At 32.9% G+C, this 17,983-nt stretch overlaps 1 protein-coding gene across 1 annotated transcript in view; it reads right to left on the reverse strand.

Annotated features, from left to right (window-relative positions):
• Positions 1–17,983, reverse strand: part of CSMD3 (CUB and Sushi multiple domains 3) — a 1,093,095-nt gene that overhangs the window by 144,617 nt on the left and 930,495 nt on the right. Inside the window, exons 36-38 of the mRNA XM_033126920.1 lie at positions 16,054–16,178; positions 11,353–11,449; positions 8,908–9,012 (exon numbers count right to left, since the gene is read on the reverse strand). Of these exons, the coding sequence (XP_032982811.1) occupies positions 8,908–9,012; positions 11,353–11,449; positions 16,054–16,178 (327 nt within the window). The remainder of the gene's footprint in view (positions 1–8,907; positions 9,013–11,352; positions 11,450–16,053; positions 16,179–17,983) is intronic.

The following is a 17,983-nucleotide window of genomic DNA, read 5'->3' on the forward strand; positions in this document are numbered from 1 at the left end:
ATGACAGTTCTGACAAGAGCCAAATAAGGACCAAGGAAATCCTACTTTCCAACACGAATGAGTGGTCAATGAGAACCTGTCTAGGAACACCTATAACACCACCCCTAAACCACGAATATTTCGCACCATCATTTTGAAAATAATAAATTCCTAGCTTTCTTTGTTCTTCTTTGCAGTTATTCTTCTCCTGGCCTGTGGTCCCACCATTTTGGGAGTGTACTATCTTTTTTTTTTTTTTTTTAATAAATCCACTGCTTGCTCAACTTATTTGATGTGTCCTTGAATTCTTCCCTGTGACAATACCAAGAACCCGTTTTCCAACACTTGTTCAACTTTTCCCCATTCTCTTGCACTTAATATTTTGCAACTACTATGCTAATGCCCAATCATTAATTAGACAATAGATTTGAAAACATGAAGAGTATTCCAAAATCTTTTTAATTACTTAAAAGAACATCAGACACCACTAGCACTGATTTCAGTACTGTCCACCAAATGTGTCATTTTTGTCTTTCCTCTCTTCTTTGTCCCTCTGTCCTACTTGCCCCTCTTTTTTCCATACTCTGTAACTCTCTTTTTCTCATCTATTTCTCTATACTTCTTCATTTTTTTATGTATAGTTGAAACCGAGGGTCCTTAAGACTTGGACTAAATTTAATTTTAAATGCTAGGTCTAGGAATCATCTCTCTCTATAGATAGATAGATAGATAGATAGATAGATAGATAGATAGATAGATAGATAGATAGATAGATATCCTCCCCTCAGAGACCTAGCCTTTTCCTGGATAATCAGCCACATCCGAGGCAGCAGAAGACAGAATCCTGGACCTGACTAATGATCACAAAATCTAGGCCTCTGGCAGGCTAAAAATAACTTTTTGACCTAAGTTATGTTTCAGTTCCTGAGTCCTAAGGTGGAACGAACTTGTGGCTACTTTCCCATGAAAACGGAAAGGAGGACTCTGGAACAGAACTCAGAACTGTCCTCAAGATCTGAAGAATTAATTAATTACCCTTACCTCACTTCTGACCAATCAGATCCCAGCATGACCTTAAACCCCTAACCCATGGTGGCTTGTGATTTTGCCCTATAGAATCTGTAACCTACAAGCCACTGGGGAGTCAGGTCTTAAGAACAGGAGCTCACCTGTGTTTCCAGGCTTCCTGCCATTTCCTTAAATAAACCTCAGCTTTCTTTGCTGCAAATTCCTGTTCCGGGTTCTTTTGGCTTTGACGCATGCAGGTAAAATGAAGCCCTTGAGTTCAGTAACATAGTTCCTATTTTAATTTAAATCCACTCACTTTGTTTAAAAACAGCACATGTAACTGGAGTATTTTTATGTGACAGTAATTACTAAGAGTAACAATTTACTAAGGCATTTAATTTCTCCAAAGAGAAAAGCCTTTTTCTACGTAGAAAATATTTTTAACTTCTGTTAAGTTATGGTTTAATAAAAATTAATGTTTTAATAGAACTTTACAGGATTTTTTGTAATAATGGTATTTTTGGTATTTTTGTGATATTTACTTTAATCCAGGGAGTTTTTCAGAATTTTCTTCCAATTGAAACATTCAGCAAATCTTTTGATGTCTTAGTTAAGGCCTCTTGACACAATGTTTGAAAAAAAAATTGGTGATCATCTTATCATCCACTAATAATGTTGTACCTTCTGGTTTTGGAAAAATACAGTTAAAATTGTCCTTAGATCGCCTAAATATGGTGTCAATTATTTTGGGTTTGTTTTTCTCTTGGATAAAAAAATCCAGATATCTAAAAATTCTTAGGAAGCATCTGGGGATCAGTTTGAACACAAAGCATCATTTTGTAAACATTTACTTGAGATTATGTGATTTCAAAGATAGCAAATTAAATGCCATTCCCTGTGAGTAGCCTCTAGACCATTAGGAGAGTTGTTAGTCTTATTATTAAAAGTACTGTACACAAAATACACTGATACATCATTTGTTCTTATGCTCATTCATTAGCAATGATGAGTTCTTTCCCACATTCTTGAGTTCAATTCAGATAACTAATTTAGAAAAATTTGGCATGCCTTGAATGTTCCTTTTATAGAAATAACTAGTTATGACATAGTTGGATGAATAATTACAAATATAGGAAAACAATACATTTCATATAACAAGGTTAAACTTGATTCATCTCATTCATCATCCAATCCCTCTACAGTTCTTATCAGATGTTTCTTGATGTAGTTAGGTACTCAACTTTACTTTTTAAATTAAAGATTATGTTTAAAGATGCTTAATTTATATTTCCAGTATGCCTTTTCTGCCAATTGGTTTTTAAGACCAAAAATTGTGAGATTTAAATCCACTAGTCATTGCTTTCCCTTAAGAAGAGCTCTCAAACTCTCAGTTCTTTGACTAAGGGACAAGCTACTACATATATTAATACCCACTACCTGTTAATTAGGATACAGCTCAATTTCCTTCATTTATTGAACATAATTAAGAGTTTCTAACCAACAGAAGAGTTTCAAAATATTACAGATAATTGGATAAATAATCCCATTAAATTTTAATGATCTTATGTTACTTATACAAGTAAAGGACCATTTTGACATTCAAGAAAACATTTTAGAAATGCAAAAGTTGTACATAAGGGACTTAAAAGAGTTTCTTTAATTTCTTTGTGATTATGATAATTTAATGATCTGTATGATGAATAACTATCGAAACATATGCTGCTTTTGAAATGCATCACTTATAACAAAATTAAATTTCTGATTATGATATTCTATGACTTTCAGGACTCCTCCTACATATATAAGCAGCTATAGATCCTGTTGCTGCCTCAAACCTTAGCTCAACCCTACTGAACCAGTTGCAATTCTCCTAACATGACACATATCACAGCACTTTCTGAGTCTGAAGTTTCATGCTGAAAATAACCACTTCTTGTCTAACTGTAAAACTCCTGCTTGTTTGTTAAGACTCAGCCAGTGTCACCTGTTGTTTGAAGTATTTCCTGAACTTCCTAAATGGAGCCGATTGCTTTTGTACATTCTATCATAACCATCTCTATTCCTGTATTCACAGCACTGTATTATTGCTTCATCTTTCTGTCTCTTCTACTAGATGTATGTGATCTCTTCAGAAAAAGATAATGTGACATATTTATCTTTGCATTTCCCATGTTAAGCATAGTACCTGACATAGAGTAGGTGTTTTAAAATATTTATTGGTCGAATAAAGAATGAATGAATAAATCTTCTTTACTGATTTGTAATATATTCAAATTACAATGATACACTAATTATGTCTGAGGTTAGCAATAACTAGAAAATAAACTTCATATAAAAGCAAAAATATTGTCAAAAATCAATTAACCAGTTTTGTTTTTGTTTTTTTCAGTACATGTTTATCACTGTAGCCTCTGTTTTTTGTTTGCTTGTTCATTTGTTTGTTTTTTCTCACAGGGAGTTTCTTTTCTATCAGAACTTCCAGTATAGGTATTGACGTTACAGTGATGGATTGAGTGGCCTGGATAAAGTAAGGTTGAGAAAATAATGCTCAGTGGGATTCCTTTAGGAAGCAGAAGCCAACAGAATTGCAAAATGTGTACAGACTGGGCCGTTAATTGACTTTTTTTTTTCTTTTTTGTTCCTTTTCTTTTCTTTTTTTTTTTAAATTTATTGAGGTGACAATTGTTAGTAAAATTACATAGATTTCAGGTGTACAATTCTGTATGACATCATCTATAAATCCCATTGTGTGTTCACCACCCAGAGTCAGTTCTCCTTCCATCACCATATATTTGATCCCCCTTACCCTCATCTCCCACCCCCCACCTCCCCTTACCCTCTGGTAACCACTAAACTATTGTCTGTATCTATGAGTTTTGTTTGTTTGTTTGTTTTTTTTGTTGTTGTTTTTTTAATTAGACGTTTATCATTTATATCCCTCACACTGTGGACCCCCCGCCCCCCATCCACTATCTCTCTGACATCGCACCGAGCCATCCCATTTCCACTATCTCCACTCCCAATGCTGTACTCTGCCTATTGTAAATGTATACATACCTATATATACATATATATATATATATATATATATATATATATATATATATATTATAGTTGGCATTCATTATTGTTCAGCTTCAGGTGTACAGTGCAGTGATCTATTAATTGACTTTTTAAACACCAGCATCAGTGTAAGTGTACTGATGTCAATGATATACGCCAATATTTTATATCTGTTATCTTATATTTCTAGGTGTTGTATCACTCATTCATTATTCAGCCAACAAATGTGTTTTGAATACTTTAGAAGATTCAGAGATTGGACTCAGTGCAAGAGACAGAAGGATATCCTAAATGGACATGGTCCTGTACTAGTGGCAGATCCTGTCTTCCTGAAGCTTACATTCTAGGGATACAGTAACTAAGCCCTAAATTACCCAATAACCACCCAATTACACTTGTGATAACTTTATGTAGCAAAATAGACACTTATATATGTATTTAATTTGGGTATGTAAACCTTTTTTGTGTCTGAAATTTTGTAGGAAGTTGGGAGATAAATATATATTTTCTATGCCATAAAGAAAAATCACTTACTCCCATTTCAGTTTTCAAGTTTCTACAGGATCCAGTTCCTTGTTTTACAATGTGAAAATACTTGTAATGAAAGAGGAGACATTAGAACTGATACCACAGACATAAAAAGGATCACAAAAGACTGTACTATAAACAATTTTACAGCAACGTATTGGATAACTTAGAAAAAAAGAAAGATTCCTGAAAACATACAATCTGCCAAGACAGAATCATGAAGAAATAGAATATCTGGATAGACCAAAATGAGTAAGGAGACTGAATCAGTAGTTAGAAACATCCCAGCAAAGCAAAATACAGGAACAGATGCTTCATGGGTCAATTCTGCCAAACATTTAAAGAATTAAGATTGATCCTTTTCTAACTCTTCCAAAATATTAAAGAAGTAATTATTTCAAATTTATTTTATGAGGCCAGCATTTCCCTCATACCATAGCCAAAGACCAACAAGAGAAGAAAACAAGACAATATGCCTGACGAATATAGATGCAAAAATACACAGTAAAATACCAGCAAATCAAGCTCAAAAGCACATTAAAAGGATCGTATACCATCATCAAGTGGTATTTATACCTGGGATGCAAGGATGGCTCAACATGTGCAAATTAGTAAATGTGATACATCATATTAATAGAAAAAAAGATAAAAATCATATGATCCTATCAATGGATGCAGAGAAAAGCATTTGATAAAATACAATGTTCTGTCACAATAAGAACTCTCAACAAAATGGCTCTAGAAGATATCTATCTCAACATAATAAAGAAAGTATATGAAGAGCCCACAGCTAATGCACACACTGCTGAAAGTTTGAAAGCTTTTCCTTTAAGACTAAGGGTCTCGTGACTCTTATCCAACACAGTACGGGAAATCCTAGCCAGAGCAATTAGGAGGGGAAGAAAGGAAACATCTTTGGGCAGATGTTTGCCTTTGTAAACCAGAAAGGCAAAGTAAAATTATCTCTGTTGGCAGATGGCATGATCTTTTATACAGAAAATCCTAAAAACTCCACCAAAAAAAGTTACAATAAACAAATTTAATAAAGTTGCAGGATACAAAATCAACATAGAGAAATTAGTTGTGTTGTTGTACACTAGCAATACAATATGTGAAAAAGAAAGAAAGCAATTCCACTTACAATAGCATAAAAAGAAAACACAATAATGGAACAAATTTAAGCATGAAGGTAAAAGATCTGTACACTTAAAACTATGAGTTTGATGAAAGTAACTGTAGAAGATACTAATAAATGGAAAGATATTCTTTATTCTTGGATTGGAGGGATTGATATTGTTAAAACGTCCATATACCCCAAAGCCATCTATATATTTAATACAAACCCTATCAAAATCCCAATGACATTTTTCACATAAATAGAAGAAAAAATCCTAAAATTCATGTGGAACCCCAAAAGACTGTAAATACCCAAAGCAATCCCGAGAAAGAAGAATAAAACTGGAGGAAGAGAATAAAATTGTTCTTCCTGACTTCAAACTATATTAGAAGGGCTATAGTAAAGTAAACAATATGATACTGGCATAAAAATGTACATTTAGACCAAGGGCACAGAATCAAGTGCCCAGTCATAAACCATTGCAGATACAGTCAACTACATTTGACAAGGGAACCAAGAATACTCAAAAGGGAAAGGATGTTCTCTTCAATAAATGGTGCTGGGATAATCATATGTAGAAGAATGAAATAGAACCTCTCTCTTACACCACTTAAAAAAGTTAATTGGAAATAAAGACTTAAACATAAGACCTGATACTATAAAAGTCCTAGAAGAAAACATAGGGAAAAAAATCTCCTTGACATTGATCTTGGCATCGATTTGTTTAATATAACACCAAACACACAAGCTACAAAAGCAAAATAAATAAGGGCTACATCAAATAAAAATGCTTCTGCACAGAAAAAGTAACAATCAACAAAATTAAAAGGCAACCTACATAATGAGAAAAAAAAAATCTGCAAAATACCTATTTGATAAGGAGTCGATATACAAAATATACAAAGACCTCATAAATCGAGGGGGAAAAATCTGATTTTAAAAAATGGGCAGAGGATCTAAAAGACACTTTTCCAAAAGAAACCTACAAATGGCCAGTAGGTACATGCGCAGATACTCAACATCACTAATCCTGTGGGAAATGTAAATCAAAAGCACGATGAGATGTCATCTCAAACCTGTTAGAATAACTGACTATCATCAAAACAACAAGTTTTGGTGACAATATGGCAAAAATCAAACCCATGTGCACTGTTGATGAGATTGTAAATTGGTACAGTCACTATAATAGTATGGAGGAATAATAGTATGGAGATTCCTCAAAATAATAAAACTACAACTACCATATAATCCAGTAATACCACTTCTGGGTATTTATCCAAAGGAAATGAAATCAGGATCTCAAAGAGACATCTGTACTCAATATTCATTGCAGCATTATTCATAATAGCCAAGATACAGAAACAACTTAAGTGTTCTCCGTCATTAGACGAATGGATAAAGAAGATGTGATATATATTTATGGTAAAGCTATGGAAAAGAAAGAAATCCTGATATTTGCAACAACATGGATGGACCTTCAGGGTGTTAGGCTAAGTGAAATAAGTCAGATAGAGAAAACAAATATTGTATGAGCTCATTTATATGTGGAATCTAAAAAAGGTGAACTCTTAGAAATAATAAGTAGAATGGCGGTTGCCAGGGGCTAGAGATTGGAAGAAATGGGGCAATGTGAGTCAAAAGGTTACAAACTTCCAGTTATAAAATTAATAAGTTTCTGGGGATCCAATGTACAGATGGTGACTATAGTTAACAATATTGTATCATACACTTGAAAGTTGCTAAGAGACTAGAACTTAAATATTCTCACCACACCAAATGGTAATTATATGAGGTAACGGAGGTATTAACTATCCCTATTGTGGTAATCATTTTGCTATAGATAAATATATCAAATTGATACATCATATATGTTAAACTTACACAATGTCATATATCAATTAAATCTCAATGAGCTGGAAAAATAAAAATTTTGCATCCTGGTCATAAAAGAGTTTAGTTTGTAATTTTCTACTGAGACTAGTATGGGAACATATGGTATACTCCACAAAAAGTATATGGAATGATTTAAACAGCATTGGTAATATTTCTGTATGAAGCCATTTGGCCTGGTATGGTTTTGTGTCGGATGCTTTTATATAACTATTTTCTATATTACTCCTATGAGAATGGTCTATTTAGAATTTCTGTCTACTGGTGTAAATTTTGGAAATTTTCATAATGCATTTTTGTTTACCTCTCTTTATATTTTTTAATGATTAACTTTAAGAATTTTGATGCTATGCTATTTGGTGCAGAAATGCTTAAAACTGGACTTTTTGTTATGATTTGATTTCCTTTTGCTAACTATCAAATGCTCTTATTTCTCTAAGAAAAAAATGATAAGTGTTGGTGAGGATGTGGAGAAACTGGAACCCTTATACACTATTGGTGGGACTGTAAAATGGTGCTACCACTATGGAAAACATTATGGAGGTTTCTCCAACAAGTTAAAAGTAGATCTACTATCCTATTTAGCAATCCCACTTCTGGATATAATTCCAAAAGAATTGAGATAACAATCTCAGATAGATATCTGCTCTCCCATGTTTATTTCAGCATTATGCACAATAGCCAAGATATAAAAACAACCTAAATGTCATTAGAAAATGAATGGATAAAGAAAACCCGGTATGTACATACAATGCAATATTACTCAGTCTTTAATAAGATGGAAATTCTGCCATATGTTTGATAACATGGATGAACCTGGTGGACTTTATGTTAATGGTCCAGACACAGAAGGACTACATGATACGACTTATATGAAGGATATAAAACAGACAAACACAGAAATAGAGACTATCATGTTGGTTCCAGGGGCTGGAGGGAGCGGGAAATGGGAAGTTGCTATTCAACAAGTGTAAAATTTAAGTTATGCAAAATGAATAATGCTAGAGATCTGCTGTATAAACATTGTGCCTATAGTTAATAATACTGTATTGTGCACATAAAAATTTATTAAGAGGGTAGATTTCATGCTGTGTTCTTACAATTAAAAATAAAGAAAATACTTACAAATTGTAATGAAAATAATTAGAACTTTATACATATAGTTTTGTAATTGAACTGAATGAAAACATCAAAATCTTAAATAAGCTGAATGTTCTCTTTTGACAAAGTCCATTTAATTTATATACTTGGAAAAATAATATTTAAAAATTAATAGAAACTTGTTTTTAACTTTCCTGAATAGCACATGATGTTATATTTACCTGTGTATTCAAGGTGAAAACCTGCAGCAGAAACACTGATGTCTGATTGAAAATTTAAATACAGATTGTTAGACGTACTATTCAAAAGATGAGGTATTGTTGTTCCTGAAATAATAATTGAAAAGGCAGGTTAATGATCACATAATGAATACTGCAGTAAAACTAAGTAAGTTAACTACTAATCAGCCAAGAGTTTATCACTGAAATTATGTATTAGTCAAGTGCTTTTCAATAATTTTTTAATAAAAAATATTTCCCCCATGTTCCTCTTTCATTTTATTGCTCCTGACTTTCTCCAAGAAGACAGACCTTTGCAATCAATCTAGATTGCTCCCTAAAAATAGGTAGGAGCAAACAGAACTAGTGAAATCAAAGCACTAAATATAGGTCACCGAAAATAAACGTTTTGAATTTCGTATGAACTTCAATATTCCATGCACAAGCTAATAATATACTTAATTTTATAGTTTCTATTTGCTTTTTATGGTATACTAACTTAAGATTTTTAAGGGTTCAGAGGATATATTCATTTTTGCCCTTTATTTTATATATATATTCATATATATATTCATATATATATATTCACATATATATATGAATATATATATTCATATTCATATTCATATATATATATGGTTTTGTACTAAGCAAAGTTGGTAGTTAGAATTCACAAAATCCCAGTTATGAGCTAGTGTTAACCTTGCCTTTCATCAAATGCATAATAATGATGTTCTTCTGAACTTCTAAAGGAAATCAACTTTAGTTGTTTTTTTTTAATTATTCATTTGTAAAAATAAAATATCTGCTTAAACCAATTATGTCTTGACAACTTGTCATTGAGTAATAGTTTAATCTTAAAATCCTCAAGATTATAACTTCAGCAGTTTCAAATGACAAGCATATAAATGTCAATTCTATATTGTAAGAGAAAGTTCAACATTTTAGTTGATAGTGTTGCAAACATTTTTTTGTAAGTAACTCTTACTTTACACTTTGCACAGCTCTGTGATTCTTTTATAAAATAAAGCAGGACACATTGATTACAAAAGATACAATTGCTTTTTTTTTTTTTTTTTTTCTTTCCTGAACTTGCTCTCTGTCCTTGGTGTCCTAACTGAATCCCTGAAGACAGGTAACTCAAAGGTCACTGGAACTGTCTTTTCAGTCTCTCTCAGAGGATCTTAGATTCTGCTCTGGAGTCACACCATCTGGGTCCCAATCTCATTCTAATAGGAGCTATACAACCTTGGGAAACTTAATCTCACTGCGCTTCAATAATACCTGAACAGCTAGAAAGATCAAATGAGGGAAATGAATGACAAGCCTCACACAGAGTTAGCACTTGGTAATCAGTAGCATGTTGTTTATCACTTTTATCATCTTCATTATTAATCATGTATTAAAGCTAATCTATTATAAACACACATATACTCAAATTTTTATGCAATTTTTTTTCAGGAAAAAATTTATGTCTAAATCTATATCTAAAATATATTTTGTCCCTAAACCAAATCACTCGTACTCTAGATATTTTTTCTTTCCTTTCATCAATAATGAGGTTGACAAATTGGTTATCGCACTCCATTTAAAAATCAGCTTTACTAACAATTGTCACCCCAAAAAACTTGAATTAAAAAAAAAGTATTAAAAATTTAAACCATTCAAATTTACTTCAGTATATCTGAAATGTGTAAGTTAACAGTTTAACAATGTTCATTTTTCTAGATTTAAAAAATTATAGTTAAAATTAATGTAAAACTTATAGTTAAAATTAAAGAAAAACTTCATTTCACCTTTTATATACTACAGGAAGGTGTTGGATTACTGCATAAATTACCTTAAAAAAATCTTCATAAATTTAAAAAACCTTCTAGTTTTGGTACATATGTACATATTCATTTTATATAATTTTATTCATTTCATAGAAATAATTGCACACTCTCTTTATGCTCAATCAACAGTACCTTATAGTATTTACCATGTTGGTTCATAATCTCTATAATTATTTTAATGGCTTCATAACATTCTATTAAGTGGATATACCATAATTACCAGGCACTATTTTTTAACTACCATTGCTTATTTATTTATTTATTTATTTATTTATTTATTTACTTATTTATTTATTTATTTATTTATTTTTAAGGGAAAGGAGCATATCACACATACTATTGCTGAAGAACAGCTGAAGATATTACCATTAACATAAAAGCATCAATAAATAACAAATATAATAAGACTATAGTGAAGTGTTAAACAGCAATTTCGACTTCATTACCTTTCAAGTCTTTCAAACTTCTAACTTTGTAACTTTAGTTCATTGAAAATAGTTTATAAAAAGCAAGTTAAAATTACTAAGTCAGAATTCCAGGGAGCACTTCTTTAAAAGAAACTTTAAAATTACTAAGTCGAACAGTACTTTAACTAAACTCAACTCTTATTTACCTGAATAACTTCCAAGTCTTGGAGCATTGTTATCTCCCCCATCATAAAAGTCCAGAGAATCCCAATTATGTTCTGTAGCAAAGCTGACAACTTGCACCTGTGAAATGATAATTACTGTTAAGAACACACATTTCTAACAAAATTTATATACTATAGCTGATCTACACCCCCTAAGAAGAGATGTCTACACCCGCTAAGAAGAGACAGTTCAAAGTCTGGATTACATCATGGTGGCTCCTTATAAAAGGAGTTTAATGACTGATTTTTGCCATTGTGACAGTGGTCTACGTGAGCTGACTGTCATAAGAAAAGCCTGTGGGGATCTAGCAGTGTTCACTAAGGTATAACTGAGTTTTCCTGTCACCATCTCAGAGCATTCTCTTTATTAAACATTTTTGGTTAATCTAATATCTCAGTGCTAGAATCCCAATGCACGTTCTAAACAATTGGTTAACTTTTATGTTTTGGAGTGTTAAATTCTGCTCACTGATTTGAGTTTGTTTTAGCCATTAGGAAATAAACAGGTCTGTAGTCCACAAGCATATAGGACCTTAGAACATACATTTTTCTATAATTATCTTGGATACATTTTATTTTTTCTTTATTTGTATAACCTTTGTCCAATTTCCTGATTTTATTTTAAAACAAAATTAGCATTATTATCCCCTATGCACATTTTTAATACAATAGGTCTCAATATGAATGACCAAAAATTATACTTTGTAACTGATTTGGGTATATCTCTCAAAGATTATTTTTATGAATGGAGTCATAATAACTAAATCACTATGAAAGTCCCTAAGGTTGATAAGGGAAATACTAGAGTATAAATCTCTCATGTCTTAAATTTTATTTAAAGAAAGAGGCATGTGTTACTTTGTTGCACTTCACTTGGCACAGCTTGAGCTTTGTCAGACCCCACAGGACCCTCACAACTGTGGATATTATCTGTTTTTCTCTTTGCTTAATACATATTTTGTACTTTTGGAGAAGGGAAAGGAATAACGTTATTAAAATAAATTCCTTGTATTTAGTTAAACTCTGCTATAGATGTAAGCACATGCTACATAATTATAACTATTGCATTCATTAGAAATTTCTTATCCACAAAATAGTCCATCATCACTCTTCCATTCAAGTGAACTCTGGTGTCTCCTTTCCAGCGGTGAGTGCCACATGGCAACAGATACCCTGCCTATGTGACAGGCATTATGCCAATGGCAGTGTTCCAGGACAGGAAGAAGACCAGAATTAAAGCTGTATGACTGCAATATAACAACCCTCTCCTTAAACGATGATCAATTCTCTGGTCACATCTGAATTTTCTTTCCCTTAAATTCAGGGATAGGAAAAAGATCAGCTAAATGTGTTGAGGGGTTTTTCCACCAAATCAAATTTACTGAGTTAGTAAAAATGTAAAAGAGGCAAGCCTTGAGGGGGATTTAGTGAACCATCAGTAATCCAATTTAGCCACAGTGGAGGGTATTTACATAAGAGGAAATATGCATGCCATGTTAGAAAAAGTAAGGAAAAGTTAGAAAGAGTAGCGCTTAGTGGATAAATACAAAAGATATTAAAGTTAGAATGTCTGGGTTTGCAACTTCCTGGCTCCCTTTACTCTTGAGCTTTCGCAAGCATCTCTTTGGCTTTTACTGGATGTAACCCCTGAAGAGTTGTTAATATTGCGATGCCTTAGGTTACTTACATAAACTATTGTAATTAAAGTTCCATGACTCATGATTTTGCTGTAAAATTAAATTTAGTTTAGGGTAGTGCCCAATGTGTATGAAGGATTAAATGTACCTTAGCTAAGCAAGACTCTGAGAGACAGAGACTATAAAGACTGAACACCGCAATAATTATGCAATTGAGGAGTATTCCACTGAAGTTTAGAAAGGGTTATAAGGAGCATCATCAGGACTGTGCTCTCAGTACTGCATTGGGTGAAGGAAATAAAAGTGAAACACCAATTTTAGTATCTATTGCAGTAGCCTGTGAGAGAAGTAATGAAAGACGAAAGGAGGTTGGAAGCAGTAATGATAGAAAGCGGTGCCCAGATGTCATGTGTGCTACTATAAGGAAAAGCTACTGAATTTTATGTTATTCAAATAGGGGAAGAAGTGAGAGGGAAGATTTAAGAATAATTTATCTTTTCTTCCCTGAGTTATTGAGATCAGAGTGGTGGTAAGAACTAAAATGTAGACATCTCCAGAAAAACCTATTACCAAAAACCTGTTAAACGGAAAAACAAGAACAAAAACAAAAAACTTCCATTTAATTCCAAATACATATGTTTAGCAGACTGAATAATGGTTCCCAAAGATAATTCCTGGAGCTTGTAAATATTGCCTTTTATGGAAAAATGGTCTTTCAGATGTGATTAAACTAAGGATCTTGACATAGGAGAGACATTATCATGGATTGTTTGGATGGCCTTGCATGCAATCATAACTATTCACTCTTACAAGAAAGGTGCCAAGGGAGAGATGACCCAGACAGAAGAGGAGAAGGTAATGTGACAACAGAGGCAGAAACTGAGGGATGTAGTCAGACACCAAGGAACACTGGCAGCCACCAGAATTTGGAAGAGGCAAGGACAGGATTGTCCCCTAGAACCCAAATAGGGGGAGAAAGGAGGGTGACAGCCCAGCCCTGGCAGCACCTCGTTTCAGTGCAGTAAAGTTGATTTTGGACTTCTGGCCTCTAGTACTGTGAGAAAATAAATCTCTGTCCTTTTAAGCTATTCAATTCACAGTAATGTGTCACAGCAGCCCAAAAAAAACTAATGCAGTTTGCTACAAGGAACCTGGGCAAACTGTCAATGTGCTTTGGCATAATAAACACATAGATGGGGTAGAAGACTCAAGCGAATGATGGAAGACCCACTATGACAAAAAGCCAAATTGAGGGTCAAGTAAAAAATTTACAAAGCAGTAACCGATTCAGTCAGTGTTCAGAAGTACTTTGCATTAGATGAAGTTGTCCATCATGACGACAGGATAGTGTTATGAGGTAATGAAGTTCCAATCATGAAAACCAGATATCCCTCATACAGACATCTAAATCCCATTTTACTTTGTTTGAGATGTTATATTAACTCATGATGATCACTCTTTAAATTGACACAATTAAGTACCAACATTTTTTTCTATGGTTCATTGCATAAAGATTACTCATTGCTTCATAACTGTGTTACTGCAGAATACAGCCCCTTTGGAATTCTCCCTCCAACATATTTTGCTAAAATAAACAGACAAACAAATGAATACACTCCTCCCCCCAGGTTTTTCACATAATATAAATATTAACATTTGATTTACTGACTTATTTTACTCTTGATCCCTGTCAAGTAATTTTTTAAAAAATTTCTGAAATATTATAAAGGTAAATTCAAAATTTGATTTTTTTTTTTTTTTTACTGAATATTAACTTCTATCTAATTTCAATTTTAATGGATGATGTCTTGGCTGATTTTTTTCATAACAGATATATGTATTTAAAGTTTTCAAAGAAAAACCTTATAATGCAATTGGTGCAGGGATCAAGTTATTTTTAAGAAATACAAACTGTGTAATATTTTGTGAAGCATAATTACCTTCCCTGGAGTATATGGTTATTCAGCAGTCAAATGCCATCAATTTATCCAGAAACAATCTCCTTATAAAACAGAGTAACTAGTGAAATTCCTCCCCTCTCCGAAAATATGGTCACAATTGAAATAATATAATAGATACTACTGATTGTCTATAGAATAGCATACCTCTTCCTTGTTAACAGAGAACTGGTTTCATGTAATCGAATCACAGCTGTATACATCAGAAGAGGCTGAGTCCCTTGCCTGATCCAGGCACTTAATATTGATTTGTTTGAGCCAAATCATAGTATATCTTTTGCTATTGCTCAGTACATGGCTTAGGAATGAATATGTTTGCAATTTTGATCAACATGACGGGAGGGAAAGTTTGCTGGAAGGTTTCTTGGAAAGTTCTCTTAACCATTGTAACCATTTTGGGCATTGGGCATTGCTGTGTAAAGCCTGCTATGCTTAGAGATTTTGCAGCCATTTCAAGACCATGAGAAAGGAAGCCTGAGAAGTAAGGCAGCATGTTAAGGAAGGTAGAGCAGAGAGAGAGAGATGGAAAAAACCTGGGTCAAGAATGAGAAAATGCAACCTCTGAAATAAATAGCCTTTGAATCATTTTACCCCAAGATTCCAGGGTATGTGGAGCAAACCGTTTTTCTAATTCCTTATGTCACCTTGCATTGTTTTTCTGTTTCCGTGTTTCCCTGAAAATAAGACCTAGTGAGACAATCAGCTCTAATGCATCTTTTGGAGCAAAAAATTAATATAAGACCTGGTATTATATTATTATATTATACTATATTACATTACATTATATTATATTACATTATATTATATTATACTATACCTGGTCTTATATTACAGCAAAATAGACCGGGTCTTATATTAATTTTTGCTCCAAAATACACATTAGAGCTTATTGTCCGGCTAGGTCTTATTCTCAGGAAAACATGGTACTTGCAAGTAAAAACATTAATAATAAGTATTTTTCTATTATATTTAACTATGTCAATCAAAAGCACTGGCTATACCTTTAGAAATAACGTACATTCTGTCACCTCTGAAAAAAAAAATTTCAAACATAACAGTGAAAAGAAGTGAAATTTAAATATGCTTACTTGAATGCCAGCCCCCTCTGGCACTGTGATCTTCCATACACAATTCAGATTGTTGTCATAAGGCTCAGGGTATCCTGGAGACAAAATTGTCCCTTTGCGCTTGGTTAAAATTCCACCACAGGGAACTAAAAGTAAAGCAGTTCAAGAGAGGAAGTTAATTCTAAAGCAAAAGATTAAAATAAAACAAATGGTTAGAGATAACATCTTAGACAGATGCTAGATTTGCAAACACAGTCATTCTATTCTTTTTAATTCATAAGAACAATGAAAATTAAGTCTTCCTATACCACAAAAGCTTAAAAAAAAATCAGACACATTAATAGATAAACCCACAATTCCATACCTAAAATCATAGTATAATTCACTCAGTAATAGTATATCATTTGTATTATATTACTTAAAAATGTATTGACACATTCGTGTTAAAAATTGTTCATATTTGGATATAGATTTTTTTGAAGATTTATTTAACATTTTACTTTTCCCTGCATGCATCCTGTGAGGAGTAATAGTACCCTCTGAGGAGTAATGATGATGATGACAATTATCTTATGACCATGACATTTATATAAAGACAACTATTGGCCAAGAGACTCCTGTAAGCACTTCACATAGTTTAACTCATTAAAGCCTCCCAACAATCCAAGGAGATATGAATAAGCATTCGCCCCATTTTACAGGTGAGAAAATTGTCATTAAAGCTTAAATAACTTGTCCAACATCACATAGCTAGTAAAGATGGATCTGGAATTTGAGTCCTGGTATTTTAGTTCCAGAGTCCACGTTCATCAGTTCAAGGACAATATTTGGCATGGTGCCAGTCTGGTTATTGCCAGTACAATCACTATATGAAAGAATAAGTATGCAGACCTGCTTTACTAATCTTAAAGTAAAATTCTCATGCCACTAGTAGTACCAGCTTGGTTCTGGGCATAAGCCAACTTAGAATTGTAAATACTGTGTGATATTGGACATGTTCCTTAAACTTTCTAAAACTCAATTGTTTCCAAAGGGCTTTTGTGAAAATATATAGTATAAATATATAACAAGGCACATAAAGAAGCTAGCACACAACTTGGAAAACAGTAAGAAGTCAACAGAATGTATATTCTTTGGCAACTATTGTTATTTTAGGAACCAGTGATACTGTTATTCTTGGGCATTTGAACCACAGTGGCTATAATGGTGAGATGTTAGAGTATATCTTTTGTAATCCTTTTTTTTAAAGTTAATAATACATTTTTGTGGCATTTCCAAAGCTGAATGCAAAAAGCTAGGAAAATTACTCAAAAGAGTGCTGCAAATATTTTTAACAGTGTGATAATATATTTAGAGGAAGTCATTTTGTTGTATTTACTTATGAATCTGTTATTGGGTTACATACAAATTTAGGTTAAATTGGTCAGAAAGAATTTAGGTCTTTTAAGAAGAAAACAAACAGTTTTGCATGATTTGAGAATCGCATGCCAGGAGGAGAAAAAGAATTCTAAAATAAAGACTACCCCCAAAATTAAGAGGGAAAAAAAGTGATTGATGAAGTGCTGATCCTGAGCTGAGAAAAAATAATTTACCAATCCTCTTCTCCATCTTCACTGTCACTACTCTACTTCATTCTCCGTTTCTTCCCTAAGTGACTGTATTAAACACATCAATGAACTTCCCTATGGCCGGTATATTTTCCATGTAATATAATCTCCCTTAAATGACCTTTTTCAAATGACAATTTGATATGTTACTTCACTGTTGAAAGTCCTTCAAAAATCTCACCATTGCCTTAATTCTACAAATAAACATAGTAAATTGAATTAGCCTCTCAGTACATCTCCAGGCTCATATGTACCCATAATTTTTCAAGAGTTCACCCTCCCAATTCCCCATCCCAGTCCAGCCTACGAAACTAATATCCTCCCTTAATGCTGTGACTTGAGAG

The sequence above is a fragment of the Rhinolophus ferrumequinum genome, chromosome 14 (genome assembly GCF_004115265.2).
Source record: "Rhinolophus ferrumequinum isolate MPI-CBG mRhiFer1 chromosome 14, mRhiFer1_v1.p, whole genome shotgun sequence".
Taxonomy (NCBI): Eukaryota; Metazoa; Chordata; class Mammalia; order Chiroptera; family Rhinolophidae; genus Rhinolophus; species Rhinolophus ferrumequinum.